Source organism: Mixophyes fleayi, chromosome 7 (assembly GCF_038048845.1).
Source record: "Mixophyes fleayi isolate aMixFle1 chromosome 7, aMixFle1.hap1, whole genome shotgun sequence".
Classification (NCBI taxonomy): Eukaryota; Metazoa; Chordata; class Amphibia; order Anura; family Limnodynastidae; genus Mixophyes; species Mixophyes fleayi.
In genome coordinates, this window is record NC_134408.1 from 98,326,488 (window position 1) to 98,346,637 (window position 20,150).

Below are 20,150 nucleotides of genomic sequence, written 5' to 3' on the forward strand. Positions count from 1 at the left end.
TTAATACAGTATAGAGCCTGCGTATCCGGTGACTTTAATATGGCCGGACCCACCGGCGCTGACAGATATGTATACTGCAGCATCCTGTGTAGTAGAGCTGAACATAGCAGCCCTGCACCAGAATTCAACAGGGCACAATTCTTGAAATCCGTGTCTTGATGAATTTGGGCGCACACAAAGCCTAAATACCTGCATATAGTACTGAACGTGAGATGTGCCTAGAATGCGTGCCTTGATGAATCAGGCTCAGAGAGATCACTGATCTCTATTCCTAGAGGACAGAATTTAATTTTTATTATATCTTGTGTTGAGGTATTTTCAGGTGACACTTTACTTAGTGGAATATATGTCAAGACTGATGTGGCAGTTTAAAACACTATGTAGTAAAGTAATCCATGTGTAAATAATTAAAACACACTCCATCATTTATTTATTATACATAAGTTAAAATATAACAATTTAACCCAATTTAGACTGCCATAATTCAGCACTGGCATGTTCATCCTTTTCCCAACTTTCCCTTCATTCTCTGCTCTAATATTCCTGTCACAGACTTGCTGCTACGACAACCTGCTGTTCTCAATTGTGTCCTTTCTCAGTTTCCCTCCTTTTATCGTTTCACTTTGCTTTCTCACTGCACTGGTCAGGGGGAGGCTCCCAGTCTAGCAGCATGCACAGGGAATGACTGTTTACACCCTCAGCTTTCTCCTGTTCTATAGGAGGTTCCCCTCCTTCTATAGTGACACAGGCCCATCCAGCTCCTCCCATGCTGCAGTGGCTGCCTGGGAATCCCAGCCCCGATCCACACTTTCTACCCGGGACGTTTTAAAGCTTCTAACCTCTGGACCGTCTTTACAAACACCACCTGGTTCCTACTATACGCCAGATGCCCCCAGACACAGCTGCAGGATCCAGCTTTTCCTAAGGGACCTGTCTGCTGTGGCTTCCTCATTCCACCTCTCCCGTCCTACAGCCTCTCACTGCACTTCCTTCCGCATTTGGAGAGTTTCAATTGCACTCTTGGGAGACTTTTTAACACTTTACCTGGATTACAATAAAACGAGTATAAATATATATTTTTACAATTCTGTATGTCAGAACTTTTCCTTATATAGTTTGAGGAAAGCCAGGTGGTCAAACACCTGTATTTTGCACTAATTAATGTTTACATTTAATTAACGTAAGAGTGTGTTTGTTCCATGGAGTAAACGTAATAATGGATTATGCTGACCTGAACCTGTAACAGTTTTGAACAGTTGCACCTGTTGCAGGCAGGACTGAACACTGGGGAAGTTTCATTTTGTATTTTGGGAATTCATAAGCTGGTGGTATAATTATACCCATTTGTGGACAGAATAAATATGAAAGTTACCGTTTGTTTTGGGAAGACTGGCATTGTTGTCCCTTGCAAGGATGGGAAGATCAGTGTGAGAGAGCTGATCCAACAGGCTGCTCAGAGGTACATCAAAGCCAAGGAAAAAGTAAGAGCTTTGTTTTAGTGTATATATTAACCAAACAAAATGCAACCTGATTTGAAACCAAGCATAATAATTTCTACCTGTGGTTACAATATTTATTTATATATTATTGTAACCCAGCGTGACCTAAAACACTTTTAAGAGGAATGTAATGGAGACTGTTTGGCTGATAACACATTTAGATTATGCATAATATTTATTATTATCCTGGTATGTTTTTCAGTCACTTGATACTTATTAGAATGCCTGGCAAGGTATAAATTTCAATTGTAGCTTGACAGTACATAATATGTAAAGGAAATATATCCTGCCAAAGATAGCTGAATCCTAAAAATGTTCAGTCTGTCATTACATCAGTGAGGTTAGTCAAAAATGTTTATTACATTTGAAAATATTCTGGCCTGGGCTATCATTAAAGTATGACAGCTTAGGTAAACCATGGTTCAAAAGAACTTCTACTATTTAGGTCAGTCATGCTCATTGGCATGGCGGTTAGATACACAGATTGTAGTTTGTTGAATCACTGTAGTGACAAACCTGGATTTCATGCATGGCACACAACTGATAATGAAAGAACTAATAAAGAGCATTCCACTTTGTATTCTCATGCTGAGCAATAGTCTCTAGAGTGCCTGCTACACCTGTTGTGCTCTTGCTCAGACTTTGCAGTGTTATTATTCAGATATCATATAATTATAGCGGACAAGAAACAGATTAACTTAAACCTGTGTACAAATTAGACGGAATGATTATAAAGGCCACATCCTTACGAATGTGTTTTAATTTGTCCTCGAGTTATGTTCCTTAACGACTGCAGCATTTTACCTGACTCCTATCTGTGTTCTGTCCGGAATGCAAAAAAACATGATAAAGCATCTGAATGTAGCCTAGTTGTGTTATTATAGTTTGTAAAAATAATTGTAGTTTGCTGCATTTCAGGCCTCTTATTTACAGATAAATTTAAGTCCCCAAGTCATTTAGCAACTCTTAATGAACTTATACTTCTTTTTCAGAGTAATGCTGAAATAATTAACTATAAAATACAAGTATCTTTTTTTTTTTTTGCTTTATTTTTGTATTCTTATATACTTAGTCTTTACCCCTTTTCTAATGCTTGTAACTTTGTCTTGCATGTAAAGAACATCCAGCATATACTATGGGGGGAGTTCAGTTGGCCGCGTTACTGTTAAGTATTGTGGCCTGCTCACTATTACTGTTATTACGGTTATAGTGCGCTTAAATATCATTATTACGGTAGGTTCAACGGCAGCTTTTTGCTGGGTTAAATTTACCATAATAACGGTAATAGATTTAATGCTGCGCTAATTCAGGGGGAATTGAATTCCCCCTTATAAATACCTGTGACTACTGAGGGCTCATTCACTGAAGAGATCAGTGATCCATCACCTTTGGTATGTTCACATAAGTGCTTGGACACACCTCAAACAATGCTCCTTGTATGTATTATAGGTGACTCAGTATGTAGAGACTGCTGGTTGCTGAGTGTTAATCTGTTATTGCTGTAGAGCCATCACAGTAGATAACCATAGCTTAAAATATGGACTCCACCTGCCTGTCATTTTGGCCATGTTAATTAACAAGTACCTGCTAAATGAATGCTCTACTTTTGTTGTGGCATATCTGCTCATTTCTTATGTTGTTACCGCTTGTCACTGTACACATTCCCACTACTTTTCAGACAAGTTCTGTCCCATACTTAGAAGGCTCTCTCCTTCACTGACCTGATCATTAAATACACTCAGTGTCATTCTCCTCTGCCCTTGTTCACATAGTCCTCAATGAGCTGGCATGTTTCAGCGGGACTCTTTCGTGGGGTGTTTTGGGATCCCCTTGATACATGGACTCTACCAACCTGTCATTCCAGGAATGATTTGGTGAAGTTGAGAGAGTGAGGAGCTGAACAACCTTCCGCCCCAACCTGGAATGACGGGGGCAGAGTCCATGTTTTAAGTGGCGCTTGTATAATTACCAAGTATCTAATTTTATATAAGTTATGCACAGCACGTTTTTAGACACAGTTTCCAATCTTATTTTGGCACTGGGAAAATGGAAATGCATAATCTGTCACTGTTGGGATTCAAACCTGAAAAGAGAACATATTGTCATAGAATGACAATGAAGTCAAGTTTACTGTAGGTCCTGAAATGCCTAAATATATTGTCTCACTGTTATTTTAATTCAATTTTAAAGGCCATTTTACCTCAAATGTAGGCACTGTTGATGATTGACAACCTTTTGTATTCTTGGTGGCAGTGGCTGAACTACCGGTGGTGCAGCTACTGCACAGGGGTCCATGGAGATAATGGGGCCAGCTGTCGCCGCCTCGCCAGACATGTTTTCATTTACGTTTACCTGCGCTTATTGATGTGCTTACTTATAGTCTGCATGCATTGGGAAGCTGCTTATATGCTGCCTTCACCCGGTGTATTTCAATGGGATTATTCATTTGCATAGTTGCACTAGTTAATAATGTGGCCTTCTCTCCCCCCTGGCAACGGCGCACACAATTATAAGTGCTCCAGCTACTTGCATGCGGGGAAGGGGGTCTTCCCCACTGCTCACCCCTGCAGGGCCCGCAGCAGTTCCCCGTTCAACAGCCCCCTCCTGCCCACAGGTGTCATTTTCCTACGACCCCTACACCCCTGCTGTGGGCCCCCCCAACTGGAGAAACTAGAAAATTGCTGTCGGCACACACATCAGGTCAGAGCAGGCTGCTGGTTCATACACATTAATGTACCCTTACTCCAAACTGTCACTTTGTTATTAATTTCAGTAATGCCGCATTTCCCCTACCCAGTTGTAGCCTCAACTATTTTTATTACCATATATCAATTTAAATGAACACAAATGTTTATTTAAAATATATGGACATGCCCATTAGGGATTGTATCTATGAAACTGCTCATTACTGTCTTTGTAACAGGATTTGTGAGGTTTGTAACAGACTCCCTGTTGAACTTATATGGCAAGTTTAATGGATGGTTAATAGTTTGACTGTCCATAATATACTTGTGATGTATATTTCTTTGTTCTGCACATCTCCATATACTCTCAATATATCAGTATGTGTGTGCATGTTTTTTTACACTTCATTTTGTCTCGGCAACAGGTGAAGTTTCTATTGATGGGTCTGCTATTTGGAAGGGTTGTGAGTACAATTGATGTTCTAGAAGGGCTGCTATTAAAGCACAAGAATAAGTAGCTTACAGGGTGAGACTGACTGGGAATTACAAAGCATGTTTTCTGGTTCTCTCTCAAACCAAAAATAAGTTTTGTTTGTACTTGTAAGCCCAATAGCATGTGAGGCTTTTGAGAAGTAGTTTGCCTTTCTTGTACCATACAGTATTGTTCAGGTTAGATCTATTTATCATATATAGAAAACATCTGTACCAAATAATTTACAACACTAATGGTATATAACAACTGTTTCTTTCTCTAGAATTGCACAGAGGCAACATGCATCTATGGCCCCTACTATTTAATTGAGTTTTAGACCCATTTCTCGGGTCATTACAGTGCTATATAAGAATTAGAAGAAGGGACGTGTCACAGCTTTCACAGAGGCCCTTCTCCTATACATGTCTAACCCCAAACGGACAATGGACACATCCTGTCCCTCCTAACACAAATTTTCACAATATTGACTCATCATCCCTGGCCTATCTTGGAGCATGGTGCTGACAATGACCTCAGGCCTATCTATTGTAAAGTGGTGATAACAATGATTTTACATCATTTCTTATCACACAGCACCTTGCCCTGTCCTTCTATCATGAGTTTTACGGTACTGGCCTTTTGTAGCTCATAATTGCTGTGTGTTGATCAGTGCCGTGCCGGTTAAGCCAGAAATACATGCATTGCAACTTTTATATGTTGGATTGTAGTATTTTCAGTTAGAGTCAACCGTTTACACATTTGGGGCCTTATACATCAGGGAGTTGATCTGCAGATACATCTGGTACAGGTCTGGGTCCGTTCTGCACCCATCATTAATTACTTTCGATATTGTGTTTTTGACCAGCTTAAATCTGGTAATAGCTATGCCACAGCCCCCCCAAAAAAAAAACAACTTTTTGGCTTAACTGGAAGTTGCTGCTGGTGCAGGGTTGCGACTATGGGTAGAGGGGAACTTTACATTACCGAATCTACCCTAGACTCATGGCTGGCGAATTATGCTTATATTTTCTTTCTAGAGTATGTTCGATTCTACAGCAATGTTGTCTAGTTGCCCACCTTTGACTATGCTCTCCCACCCTCTTTTAAAATAAGAGGACGGCTGATACATCCATTTGTGTTGTAGCTGTGGGAATAGATTGGGCACATGGTCCTAGCATCTCCCAGACGTTGAGGGCTGGGCCTGTATGGCTTTGTTTTTCTGCAAATACCTGTAGGGCCAACAGGTTTTCGGAACTGGTAATACCCCATTAGTGCTTACACAAAGGTATTTAACCTAAGTGGGAATGATAATTTACAGAAATGAATACACATGCTTTGGAACTTTTCCATTACATGGATATATTAGTGGGTCTTTAAATAACTATTTTTAGGGTACTTACAAAAGTTGCCATTTCTCTCCAGGACTAAGTAATTGTGTGTTACGTGCAAGGGAGGTTTTATTTCCCTGTATGCACCACCACTTGCAATTATACCCATTGCATGTTCACATGCTTTGTCCAGGTGCGGATTTGCTGCATTAGCTGTACTTGCTTCCAACTTTACATGCGGCCCAAAGTAGCCGGACACACTGCTTGGATTTGTTTGGAGCTGGTCCAGAAAGACGTAAAGCTCCTGATGCGATTAACAGCATTAATAGTAATGTGGATGTTGAGCACTATTCCGATAGATACATTTTTATCGGACATTGCAGCTGGTGATAGCCGGTGTGAAATGCAATGCTTCTTCCCCTGCACTTAGGCTTATTAGGCATTTAGCTTTGCGCTGCTTCAAATACATCGGGTTTGTAGGACTCTTTGGCTGACACTTTGCTGTTTTGACTGGGAGACATTCAGGGAACTTTCTCCTTGTGCTAATCTTAATGGTCCCACTTGTGGCGTCAGCTGCTTGCTGTGGTTCAGGGGTGATGGCTAATATCTAGCACAGTTTTTTCTATGGCATTTCGGAGTCCTTAGAGTTGGTGTACTGGTATCTGCGTCTAAACTCTTCCCCTCCTCTTTGGGGCTGTTGGTTAAGGATGTAATTTTTAGAGATGCATCCATGATTTTCAACTTGCACAAAACCAAAACATATCAATTTGGCTAGGGGCGTGGAGTCACTCTGAGACACATTCTGATCCTGCCTTCTGCCCAATAGCACTGGCTAGGACTTATTTGTTTGTTAGACCTTTTGGTGGGCAAGTGTGGCTGCTCCGCCTTGAATCTACGCCTCTTCAAACTACCACTTCAATTTTATCTTTAAGAGAAGTTTTTAAAATTATAGGGCCGGATGTAGCTGAGTACGGCACCCATTCCTTTAGAATGGGTGAGGCTACACCTCTGCAGTAGTAGCAAGATCCTCCGTGGAGAGCATTAAATAATTGGGCGGTTGGTAATTAACCGCCTACGAGACATGAATTAGACCTGCTCCATTAGTACCTGGGCCCACAACTCGCTGGTTTTGACTGCTTGGTGGGACAATATTATGTTCATCTGTACATTAATCCCAAGGAGTGATTATTAGGTGACAGCTAGCAATCCTTAATGATTGGGGGTTTTTTTTGTATTGAATTGTTAAAGGATCAACATGTGTGGATGACAGTTCATCCAATCTAATCACTTGTAAATTGATCCTGTTGTATTAGTTGAAATTTTTCATACAAAAGCATGGCATTAAATCTTATTGAAGCATGTACTGTATATTGTAATCACACAATTTAAGTCTAACTACCATACAGCTGTCCTATATTGCGTATACACTGAAAATGTGTTTCTAAATATTTTATGGTGGCACAGTGTTTAGTATTGCTGCCTCACAGCGCCATTGGTTAGATTTATAACAGGGCACTACTTGGAGTTTGTATGTGTTCCCCATGTTTGCGTAGGGGTCTCCGGTTTCCTTCAACAATTCAAAAACAATTTGGTTAATTGTCTTCTGACAAAAATGTTTCCTAGTGTTTTTTTGTTGTGTTTGGCCAAAGGGAGTTTAGATTGTAAGGTCCAATGGGGCGAGGAATTATGTGAATAATTCAATATTCTCTCTGGAAAGTGCTGCATAATATGGTGGTTCTATACAAATAAACCATTATAAATACAGACAGTTTGTTCAAAAACTAAAAACAAAAACAAAACAGTGTGTGTGGGGGTCAGCTTAATACTAACTGCTGAGAGATCCGCACACATGACTGGCTGGCTTAATTAATAGCAAGGGCCATATGATCACAGATATCCCATGTGCAGCTTACTAAGGCATTGCCACTCTGTTTAATTGTGCAAAGCGCCATGTCAGTAGCCACTTCTCACATGAAGTATGAGTGTGGACAAGTGCTTACTACTGGGATTCTAGAGGATGACTGCAAACTGATGTCTTCTATAGCCGCATAATGCCTTAATTCAAAGAAAATATGGTTTATAATACTTTCTAAAGTGGAAAAGAAATAGTGATTTCACCTAAATGCAACCTGGTGACTGGAGAATATTTCCCTGCTATTTTCGTTCGCCATCTTTTCTTGCACTGGGAGCTGCTGTATTTGGCAGTCCCACCTCAAGTGCACGTGTCGGGAGCCATTCAAATCATTAGCTCATACACACACATAGCTCTGATCATGGTAATAGTATTCAGCGATGCTGAATGCTACTGTTGCCTGAACCTCCAATGTCATAACAACACTGCATCTATGGCCAGAGTAATAATAATACTCTGTGTTGTTTGGAAGACTTATATTTTTGGAACCAATTTTAAAGGTTCCCACAGATGCTTTGGAGTGGAGGATGATGGTGATAGACTGAGGTGCATTTTTTTGGGGGGATGGGACTGGGAAAGACTTGTGTGCAGTATTTTTTGGAGGGCACATACTGCATACTTGCCGACTCTCCTGGCATGTTCGGGAGGCTCCTGAATTCCGGTAGAGTAGGGCATTCTGCTGCATCTCCCTACTTCCTAGTGAATTGGGCAGGATGGAAGCCTCCATGACCCGATTCTTGGGGAAATCGTATCATTTTGGCTCAGCCCCCACGGTAAAATGACTCATTTGCAGGGCCAAATGAGGCGATTTGTCAAGCCTCGCCCCCTCATGTCTACCTCCCCCTCAGGATCTCCCGGAGGTCAACTTTGAAAAGTTGGCAACAATGTGTACAATTATGTATGCGGTACAACAGTAATCGAACATCAACTTCATTTTTTTTTTTTTCTCCACTATGAGTACCCGGCTGATTTTTTTCGTGGTAGTAATGTATACCTTTTTTAAACAGCCCCCAAAAAAATGGGATCCCTAATGTCAATGGAACCTAGCGTTTTTAATTCTATTAGAAAAACGTGCGTTTTTGCCGTAATGCAAAACATGAGGCAGATAAAGTAATTTGGTTTGGATTTTTGGATTCGGGAGGAAGAGTTACCTTAAGGGTCCAAATTTTGTGGTGATTCCTTAATAAACACCCGCGGTACTTCAAATAAACTGGATAAAGAAGCTGCGATTAGTAAATTATTCAATAAATTGAAAAATCAATATTTAATCAGCTAATTGTCAGACAGTCAAGATATTTGGCAGAAATAGTTGTTTTGACCTCCTCTCTTAACTAAAAACATTTTAAAAAAAATATGAGACAGGTGGTGGACATTTCATGTTTTTTTGGGTGATCTGATGTGGAATGACCATATTATATACTGGTCATTTGGGGTGCGTAATAAATTATTTGCTGATAAATTTTAGATATCATGCTAATACCTTCCAATGTGCATAGGTCAACCCCTAGCTGTATTTGTATGGCTAGCTTTTGGCTACGGCGCCTATCTTTAATACATTCGTCCAGGTCTGATGATTTTAGGGAAGATGCTTAACTATAAATTGCTGTGCCCCATAGCACAATGTTGTCAGTGCTTCATCCCTCCAACTTTTGCCTTTTCTCAGTTGCATTCTGTCACTAAAGTCAGACTCAAACACTTGTCTTTCATGATCTGCAACATCCCAAAGCAAAGTCAGAGGTCGCATTAATGCCTATTTAGGCATCCATGACACCTTTCAAAACCCTGGCACTCTTGTACACATGAGACTGATCATCTAATCGTCTACAATGTACTCCAGAGATGCCAATAAGAGAACTTGGATTGCGTCCGTACTTGTAGACCTGGAGATGGGGTGATGTGTTTTGAGTCTCCCCCTTCCACCAGTCCCGCTTACCCATTTCAAAGCTTTAGAAATTCTAAGTCTATGCATTATCTCCTCAGACTTTAATTAGAATCGACCATGCCTGCTTGGGGCATAGTCGATTCTAGTTAAAGTCTGTACAGGAGCAAACATATGTATAAACATCACCATGCCGGCATGTATAATATATATTATAATAATAATCTGTTAAATCTTTATATCTCCATACTCTGAGGATATATATAATGTGTATGTGTGTGTGTGTGTATATGTATATATATATATATAAGTTAACCCGTGCATGATACTCATGCATTTTTTTTGTCAAATAATGTCAGTATACCAAATTTCAGGTCATTCGGATGAGCCCTTTCTGAGAAAATAGCTTTTTCCACAGACACACACTAACACACTAACACACGCCGCTACACATGCAGGGGCGGATCTAGAAAATGTTTGTTCCCCGGGGGATGTTAGGGCGGGGCAATTTAGGCCCCACCCCCTTTCCGACATCTGAGGCTGCCGGGGGCTGCACAGTATGTGCAGGTCCGCTCGGCAGTGACAGGCAGGGACAGTGTGCTGCCTGGCTGCTCTGATTGTGTTTAAAACACAATCAGAGCAGCCGGGCAGCACACTGTCACTGCCAAACGGACCTGCACATACTGTGCAGGCGTCGGCAGCAAACCCCTGCTAGGGAGGGGGCGATTGCCCCGATCGCACCCCCTGGATCCGCCACTGTACACATGTGTGTTCATGAGGTAAAATTACCTCACGAAAATGAGTTTGACCCCTCAACTTGTCAGTAGTGTCAGTATACCAAATTTCAGCCCTTTTTGAGGTTTTTTTCCACACACACACACACACACTAAGAATTTAGTAGGTCAGTTAACCCGTGCATGATACTCATGCATTCTAGTCAAATCAAGCTACTTAAGGTGTTAAAAACTCCCCACTGTCACCCCCGGCAACCACCAACCACTCCCAACTGTCACTTCTCCTTCAAGAAATATATAGGTCAGTGTATAACTCTGCCCAGCAGGTGGCGCTGCAGCTTGGGTTTTTTTTTTACACACACACACACACACAGACAGACTAACACACGCCACTAGACATTTATATTATAGATATATATATATATATATATATATAATTTATTTTATAAATTTTCCAGAGGAAATCTCAATTGGAAAGACAGGAAATCCATCCACATATAAGAAATGGCACCCATTTAGCTAATTAATGCTAATTTTTCTTTTATGTGGCGGTAGCAAACACATTCTTGATGTAACTCTGTCAGAGTTTTCAAAACATGACCTAGAGTCCTCTCTATTGTTAGAGCAAAACCCCAAACTTTATTACAACCTATATAGGCCAAATCAAATATCTATATGCTGTTCTTAAAAATGGATACAGGGTCTGTATATACTGCCTTTTTGTCATGTACTTTAAAATTGATGCTGTCGTAACATATTGATGGCTACTACTTGTAAGGCATATGGTGACTTAAGGATCATTGGTTCGTACTGTCTCCAATTCTGCCCGTTCATATAAAATGTGCCTGAAAAGCTGACACACCACATTTTATTATTGAGCAAAACTCAGCACATTAGCTTTTCAAGTGAGCAGGCATAGTGACATAAACAATGACTTAGTTCACCTCACCATTCTGTTTACAAGCAATAAATCTACAGTCATGGAGTCCTAGAGACACCACTTGTTAAGTGGATGACAAAAATGCAGTGGGAACAGAGATGCAAAAAACATTTTTCTTGTATTGGCCTTGTGTTAAATTTTGCTGCTGGGCACCACTTGAGGTTGGGCCAGTGAGTGAAATTCTCTGTAGCTTTTTATAATATCTAAAAGCAGGAGAGGAGTCGGTATGGCTTATGACCATATATCAGCCCACATCAACCACTGATCTAAATCTAAAGTACAGTGTGCCTTTTGCAACTCGCTTTCGCTATCATCCACATTTGTATACTTAACAGTTTCAGGATGTTTTTTGCTTTGCACACAAAACTTTCCGTGAGCGAGTCTGTTCAAGGACCTTGCAGTTGGCCTTCTTAAGATTATTATTATTAATATTTATTATTATCTTTAACTTGCACACAAAGGGCCTGATTCATTAGGGAAAGTAAAGCAAAAAAAGGAGTAACTTTGCACCTTAGCAAAACCATGTTGCATTTGAGGTGGGGGTAAATTTAAAATGTAATGGCAGATTTAAAGTTGGGGTAGGGCAACTTTAAATTTCAGTGTAAAGATAAACCTATCAAGTATTTGTGTTCTCCGTGAAAAACAGCCAGTATTTAACTTATGTGCAAAATAATAAACTAATTTGCACCCCTAGCATTGTAACATGGTTTATTATGGAGAACATTTACACCTTCTTTTTGTTTTGTTTTTGGTTTTTTTGCCATGCTCTCCTTAATGACTCAGGCCCAAATTGTTTATTTATCTAGGCTTTATTTGAAGACTTATTAAATTAATATCCATATGTACAAAACCTTTTGCAATTTATATGCATTTCTTTCATAATAATCACATGAATTATTATGAAAATTTTGTTCCAATAATGATTTAGTGTGACCGTACACGTTGAATGTCCTCTAATAATGGCCATCTTGAACTTGCTTGGGTGGGGAGGGGTGAAGCTGAACTATGTAATTTTTCGTTGAACAATAGTACTTTCTATATCACAGTTGCACTATTCCAAAACTTGAAGCAATACATTCAGGTGATTACTAACTGATATTCTTTCACTGTAATTGTGTTTTTATATGCCACAGAGTAAAGTTGAAATATAGTCGTACAGATCACTATAGACAAAATATTCACAATTTTTATTGCACAAAAGTCAAGCTCATACCATATCTCACTCTCTCCTGCCTCCTGATAATTCTGATCTTACCCCTCACCTCTCCTCCTACCCCCCAACTGTTTACGCTGAGGGCCAGAGTGGGAAGCAGTATTCTTTTGTCCAGGGCACTTAAATGTCTAGTTATGGCTCTGCATACAAACATAGCCTGCAATGAGTTGATCCAGGGTTCCCGTGTGAGCAAGTTCAGAGCCCTCACTTGAGGGTTTATTTCATTCTGCCAGGACTTGGCTTGCCCTAAGAAAATTCCAGAGGTGTCCTCCTTGATGCCAGTACTTATTTAGTTAGAATAAAGGTTTTTTTTCTGTACAGTGTGTCGCCCCCCCCCCCCCCACCACACACACATACATATTTTTTCATGGTGTACTACAATTCAAAGCAGGCCCTGGACACCAAGGCATGCTGGCACTTGTGGTTCCTGAAGTGCCATTATGCCCTGGCAGGATATGCTGAAGCTTGTAGTGTTGGGATCAAAAATGCATTTTAAAAATAAAATGTTGGCACTTTAATTTAAATAATTCACCCACATCCACCACCCAGGGGTGTGAGAATAGATAGCTCTTGTCCTTTCAGCGTGGGGCTGGTTTGTCCTGGGCAGGGCCGCCGAGAGGGGGGGGGAGCGGGTACTAATTACCCGGGCCCGGGCATGCCAGGGGGCCCGGCCCGGGCTCTCACTGTTCAGGTTTTTGTTTTTTGTTTTTTTGTTTTTTTTTTAAACTTGCTTTTTTTTCCTTTTGTTTTTTTGCGCTGGGGGGGGGCGGGGGGGGGGGTTGCGGCGGTTCGGGGCTCCGCCCCTTCGTTGGTGGGGGGGGGAGCAGCGTTGTAAAAAAAAAAAGTAAAAAAAAAAAAGGTACTTACAAAATAGCGGCGCCGGCGGCCCCTCCTCCTTCCTCTCTGCTTTGTTTACACTGACTGCCGGGCGTGGCGTCATCAAGTCACTCCCGGCAGTCAGTGAGGAGCAGGGCAGACAGGACCAAGACAGAAGAACGAAGACAGAAGACAGAAGACAGAAGACAGAAGACAGAAGACAGAAGAGAAGAGAAGAAAACAGCTAATACTAATGTAAGTAAAAAAAAAAAAAAGGCACAGTGTGAGGAACAACGGTGGGGGGAGAGAGAGGCACAGTAATAAGAAAAAGAGGGGTAGAGAGGCACAGTATTAAGAAAAAGAGGGGTACAGAGAGGCACAGTATTGAGAAAAAGAGGGGTACAGAGAGGCACAGTATTGAGAAAAAGAGGGGTACAGAGAGGCACAGTATTGAGAAAAAGAGGGGTACAGAGAGGCACAGTATTGAGAAAAAGGAGTACAGAGAGGCACAGTATTGAGAAAAAGGGGTACAGAGAGGCACAGTATTGAGAAAGAGGGGTACAGAGAGGCACAGTATTGAGAAAGAGGGGTACAGAGAGGCACAGTATTGAGAAAGAGGGGTACAGAGAGGCACAGTATTGAGAAAAAGAGGGGTACAGAGAGGCACAGTATTGAGAAAGAGGGGTACAGAGAGGCACAGTATTGAGAAAGAGGGGTACAGAGAGGCACAGTATTGAGAAAAAGAGGGGTACAGAGAGGCACAGTATTGAGAAAAAGAGGGGTACAGAGAGGCACAGTATTGAGAAAAAGAGGGGTACAGAGAGGCACAGTATTGAGAAAAAGAGGGGTACAGAGAGGCACACGTATTGAGAAAAAGAGGGGTACAGAGAGGCACAGTATTGAGAAAAAGAGGGGTACAGAGAGGCACACGTATTGAGAAAAAGAGGGGTACAGAGAGGCACAGTATTAAGAAAAAAAGGGGTACAGAGAGGCACACGTATTGAGAAAAAGAGGGGTACAGAGAGGCACACGTATTGAGAAAAAGAGGGGTACAGAGAGGCACAGTATTAAGAAAAAGAGGGGTACAGAGAGGCACAGTATTAAGAAAAAGAGGGGTACAGAGAGGCACAGTATTAAGAAAAAGGGGAGAGAGAGGCGCAGTATTAAGAAAAAGGGGGTAGAGAGAGGCGCGGCATTAAGAAAAAGGGGGTAGAGTGAGGCGCAGTATTAAGAAAAATGGGGTAGAGAGAGGCGCAGTATTAAGAAAAAGGGGGTAGAGAGAGGCGCAGTATTAAGAAAAAGAGGGGTACAGAGAGGCACAGCATGAGGAAAAAGGGGGAGAGAGAGGCACAGTATGAGGGAAAAAGGGGGGGCAGCAGAAAGGCACAGAGTGATGAAGAGGGGGAACAAGATGGCACAGTGATGGAGAGCAGGGGCAGCATGGCACAGTGATGGAGTGGGGGGGGGGCAGGATGGCAAAGTGATGGAGTGGGGGGGTAAGAGGGCACAGTGATGGAGAACAGGGGCAGCATGGCACAGTGATGAAAGAGTTTAAGATGGGGTGGTTTGGGGGCTACTGAATGTGGGGGACATTGAGGTCTCTTTATTAAATGTGCCTATGAATTATTTAATGGCAGTGATGGTTGCGGGAAATAGGTATATTTCTGAAATGTAAATACTATTAATTTATTGCTGGGGCTGTTTGTAGGGAGGAAAATAGTATTCACATTTAATAAATAAACCTATTATTTTAATATAGGGGCTGGAGGAAGGCCTAATTGTTAATCGTGGGTGCTATTGATTTAACGCTGGTGCTGGCTGTAATTTTCTAAAAGTACCCATTTTTTTTCCAAATAGGACCCCCAACATTCCAGGTTCCTGCCAAGCCGCAGCTAAGGAAACCTGCAGCCACAGTTGGTGAAAGTGAGAAGAACAGGTAGGACAGAGCAGGAGAGTGTGAGAAATATTGTGATTCTAGTGGGACAATCCCAATTTTTGGTAACACAGCAATGCAAGTTTTTTTTCTGTAAGAGGGTTTCCTGGGCACGCCAAGTGATTCATAGCCATGCCCCCAATTGTATGACCACGCCCACATGTGTGTGTGGTCGTACAATTGTGGTCGTGGCCATACAAATTTTTAGTGGCGCCCAAAAAAATTTGGTATTTTTTTTTTTTTTTTTTTTAGCCGCACCAAAATATGTTGGTGCCGCAAATGTTTGCAAAAATTTTTTCATTCTCAGCTTTAAGGGGGGCCCCATGAAGTTGTTGTACCGGGGCCCTGAATTCCTCTTGGCAGCCCTGGTCCTGGGGTGAGGGGCACATTGCTGAGAGCTGTGACCATGTGGTAGCCATTATTGTTTGCACTCCAGAGAGGTACTGAAAAATCGTTAGGCTTCTGCTTTAACTGAACACGGAGGTTACAGCACACTTGCCACATGCATTATGATCTATTAATTCAAAAGATGAATAAAAAGTAGATATGATTAGATTGCATTTTGGAGCCAGGCAACTAAAAGTGGGTAGGTGTATACCCCCCAAATAATCTAGTAAACGTACCGAAGTCAGGGACAAAGTATTCTGTTGATTTGAGTACAGAATGAACTATCCTATCAAAATAATTGTAATATTTAAGTATTAATTTGAATTATGACTGCTGAAACATACTATACTCATAATACTTATTTATCAACACCTCTGTCAATTAATAAAAAAAACTCAATTACTTTACAAAATTGTCAACAGGTAGAGCAAAGAAAAACAATTAGTGTTTGCTGGTAAAGTACAAGTCCTTTCAACTAAAAGCAAATGCATGACCTAATTGTTTAAGTTGTTTAAAAAAAAATATTATTTTTTTTATTTTGGCTTAGACTAATCATTGTTTAGTCTAGTATGCTTTGTATTATTTTGAATCAGTATAATATTACCAGAAATGCAATTAAATGAGAAAACAACATGTTTTAGTCATATTGTTTTCATCATATTGTTTTAGTCATGATGCACTCTTTGCTTTGTTTAATTCACAACATGTAATGATATTTAACCAGTATGAAGTACAGCATAGATTAAAAAAGGATTCACTTTGTACCTGCATTTCCTTAATAGGTGCTGGCTATACCAAACATGTTTTTAACATTGAAAGCTCTTTGGACAGTTACCCACTGGCATTAGAAATCATGTTTTTACTAGCATTTTCTTATTGCCAGTAAAATCATGTAAATGATTCAAAAAATACCATGCCCCCTACCACTTGCATCTATGGTCTATTGCTCTATTTACTGTCGAATGTCCTCCACTGATCCCCCCCACACATACAAGTATAAACACCGCTTACCCACAGCATGTCAAATGCAGCCATGGAACACTGTGGAGTCAATAAGTGGAGAAAATATGGCGCAACAGGGACACTGGCAAGATTTAGGACTTCCCTCCAAAGTTTGATAACAGAATGTGAGGACACCGGGATTGGAACCAAAGCTCACTAGATACCCGGTCCTCTAGGTTTACAGGTCATACAGGTAAGGAGACAGGAAAAATATATTAATCCCTTTTATTAAACAAAGTGCACACACTTAGTAAAATACAACAGTGTTCCCCAAGGAGAAACTTGTTCCCCCACCAAATATATCAAGTGTCAGAAAATCACCAGTGCAAGTAAAAACTCACAACAAAGTCCCCAGCAGGTTACCTTCAAGCATAGAGTCCTAGCAGACCCAAACTCCTGGTAATAAAATCCACAGCTGACAATCCAAGTGGGCCAGGGTTTCTGATCCGTTAGGTTGGTCGGTGTATCTTGCTGATCCCAGCCGCTCGGCCAACTCTCCACCAGCTTGGTGGGGCCATGGGTATTAGTCTCCCTACCAATGTAGGCTCACCAATTCCACAGAATCTGCGAGTGTCTCCCTATGGAGTGGTAACAGAATCAGTCTTAGAGGTACACTGTCCGATCTTTGTTAAGAAGCTCCTGCTTCAAGCATTCCTTGCTGGCTCTGAGAAAATACGGTTACTCTCAATCAGTCCAAGTCCTTGCTCTCTCAAGATTCTCCAACAACCACCCCCCTCCCCCAGACAGTTCCTTTTTGTCCCTTCGCACAAGACACACGATCCTGGCCCCCTCCCTGGGTCAACCCCCCCCCCCGGCTCATTGTCCTCTTGTGATTGGTGGTGATGGTGCCATTCAGACTGTATTGAAGAGTTGCTAGAACAATAGTTAGCAAACAGGAAGAGACCCCCTCCTGATATTGGATAAGGTCCTGACCCTCCTCTTTTTAACCCCTTCCACTCTTCTTTTGATGTCACAGGGTCCACAGCTGTTTCACACTTCCTGTGAGCTGCCTCCCCCCTCCCTCTCCGGACAGCACAGCAATAACAGATCTGGCCACCGGGTGGCATTTAATAACAGAGTGGGTCACGGTTGTTCAGTTGGCCCACTGAGGACAGACTGGATGGGCACGATTTTTCCCAATATAAGGCCCGGGTCTGTCACATACCTCCCCCTTATTAAATCAAGGTTACAGTTGGAGTCTGGTGGTCGGGCTCTAGATGTTCTCCTTGGCACAGTGGGTTCCTTGATGAAGGGTTCTCCGCCTCTCTTCTGGAGAGTTCATCCGCATTTGAGTGGTCTTTCCCCTTTTTGTGTGAAATAGTAAAGTTATAACCTTGTAATGCTAAACTCCACGGTAATAACCTCCCATTCTTCCCAGCAGATATTTGTAGCCAGTAAAGGGGGTTGTGGTCTGTAATTACTGTGAACTCTTGCTCATAGATGTATGGTTCTAATTTCTTTAGGGCCCACACTATGGCCAGGCATTCTTTTTCAATGTGGCATAGGTTACCTCTTTATCCACCAGCTTTCGGGATAAATAGACCACTGGGTGTTCATGCCCATCCTCCCCCACTTGGCTGCGCACAGCACCGAGTCCACACCCTGAAGCATCTGTCTGTACCAGAAATATTTTCTTGAAGCCTCTGGCTGCTAACACTGGGGACTGGGTCAATGCTGTCTTCAGGGCCTCAAAGACTCTCTCTTACACTCTGGGGTCCATTCTATATGTCTAGAGTATTTTTTCTTTGTCAAGTCAGTCGGGGGCCTGGCAACAGTGCTATACTGAGGCACAAATTTTCTGTAGTGCCCTGCGATCCCGAGGAACGCTTGTACCTGCTTTGGGTTGGTGGGTCGGGGCCAATGAACAATGGCTTCTACTTTTGCCGGTTCAGGTCATGTGATTCCCCCACCAACACGATGCCCCAAGTGTTACACTTCTGCCATGCCCATGAAGCATTTGTCTGGGCGAATGGTCAACCCCTGCCTGATTTTCCTCAGGACCTCTGACACTTGCACTAAGTGGTCCTCCAACGTCTGGCTGAAGATGGCAATGTCACCTAAGTAAGCCTGGGCAAATTCCTGACACCCCCCGAACAGGTCATCAACCATCCATTGGAATATGGCTGGAGCATTTTTCATCCCAAAGGGCATTGTCGCACACTCAAACAATCCCAGTGGGGTTATAAAGGCTGACTCCTGGGCCTCGAGGGTGAGGGGAATTTGCCAATAGCCCTTACTCAGATCCAAGGTGGACACAAACTTGGCTGCTCCTAGCCTGTCTAGTAGCTCATCTATTCGGGCCATGGGATAAGCATCAGTGGTGGTGACCTCATTTAGTTTGCGCTAGTCCACGCAGAAGCAAGTGGTCTCATCCCTTTTCAGGACCAATACAACCCCTGCAGCCCATGGACTATTTGACTTCTTAATTACTCCTAAGGCCAGCATTTTCTCTCTCCTTTCGTACTTGGGCCAGTATTGCGGGGGTCATGCGGATGCCACCTGCCTTATGGGCTTTGCCTCCCCCGTATCTACATGGTGGGTGGCTAGGTGGGTACACCCGGGCTTACAGGTAAATTAGGCCTGCTCCTTATACCAGGACCTCCCTCATTTCCTGCCTTTGCACCTCTCCTAGCTGCATCCCCACTGTCACTGTCTCCACCCATTTTTCCTCTCTCACTTCCCCTATCATCTCCATTAGGGGTCTACCTCTGTGGAACTCATGGGGGGCAACACACCACCATTGCTGCCATCTGCCGTTCCACATAACCCTTTAGTTGATTGATGTGGAAAGTTTTCAGCCAGGTTTCCTAATCATCCAGCGCTACTACATAGTTGACCGGCCCCACCTCCCTCACCACTTTGTATGGACCATCCCAGGTGGCCTGAAGTTTATTCCGCCTCATTGGGACTAGCACCTTCACCTTCTGGCCTGGGTTCAGCTTCCTATCCTGAGCGTGGGCATCGTACCACTCTTTCTGTCTAGCCTTGACTCCCTTTAAATGGCTTTGCGCCAGCTGTGTTTCTCTCTTCATCCTCTCCCTCATCATCTCCACATATTTAAGGATAGGCTACACATTGGCCTGCAACGTTCCTTCCCAGCTTTCTCTAACCAGGTCTAGAGGGACTCATACTCTCCGGCCATACAAAAGTTTGAAAGGAGAGTATCCGGTGGACTACTGGGGCACTTCCCTGTATGCGAACAGGAGCTGCTGCAGGACCCTTTTCCATTCTTTCCCTTCAGACTGTACTTATGCCTTCAGGAGGTATTTCAGCATTCCATTGAAATACTCACATAACCCATTGGTCTGAGGATGGTATGGGGTGGTGCACAGAGGCTTAATGCCAAACTTT

At 42.4% G+C, this 20,150-nt stretch overlaps 1 protein-coding gene across 4 annotated transcripts in view; it reads left to right on the plus strand.

Moving 5' to 3' along the window:
- Positions 1–722: 722 nt before the first annotated feature.
- The window catches only part of PARD3B (par-3 family cell polarity regulator beta), a 1,062,783-nt gene continuing 1,043,355 nt past the window's right edge, over positions 723–20,150 (plus strand). For all 4 annotated transcript variants that reach the window (XM_075180190.1, XM_075180191.1, XM_075180192.1 and 1 more), the window contains exon 1: positions 723–1,481. In XM_075180190.1, coding sequence (XP_075036291.1) covers positions 1,362–1,481 — 120 coding nt within the window. In that variant the 5' untranslated portion in view covers positions 723–1,361. The remainder of the gene's footprint in view (positions 1,482–20,150) is intronic.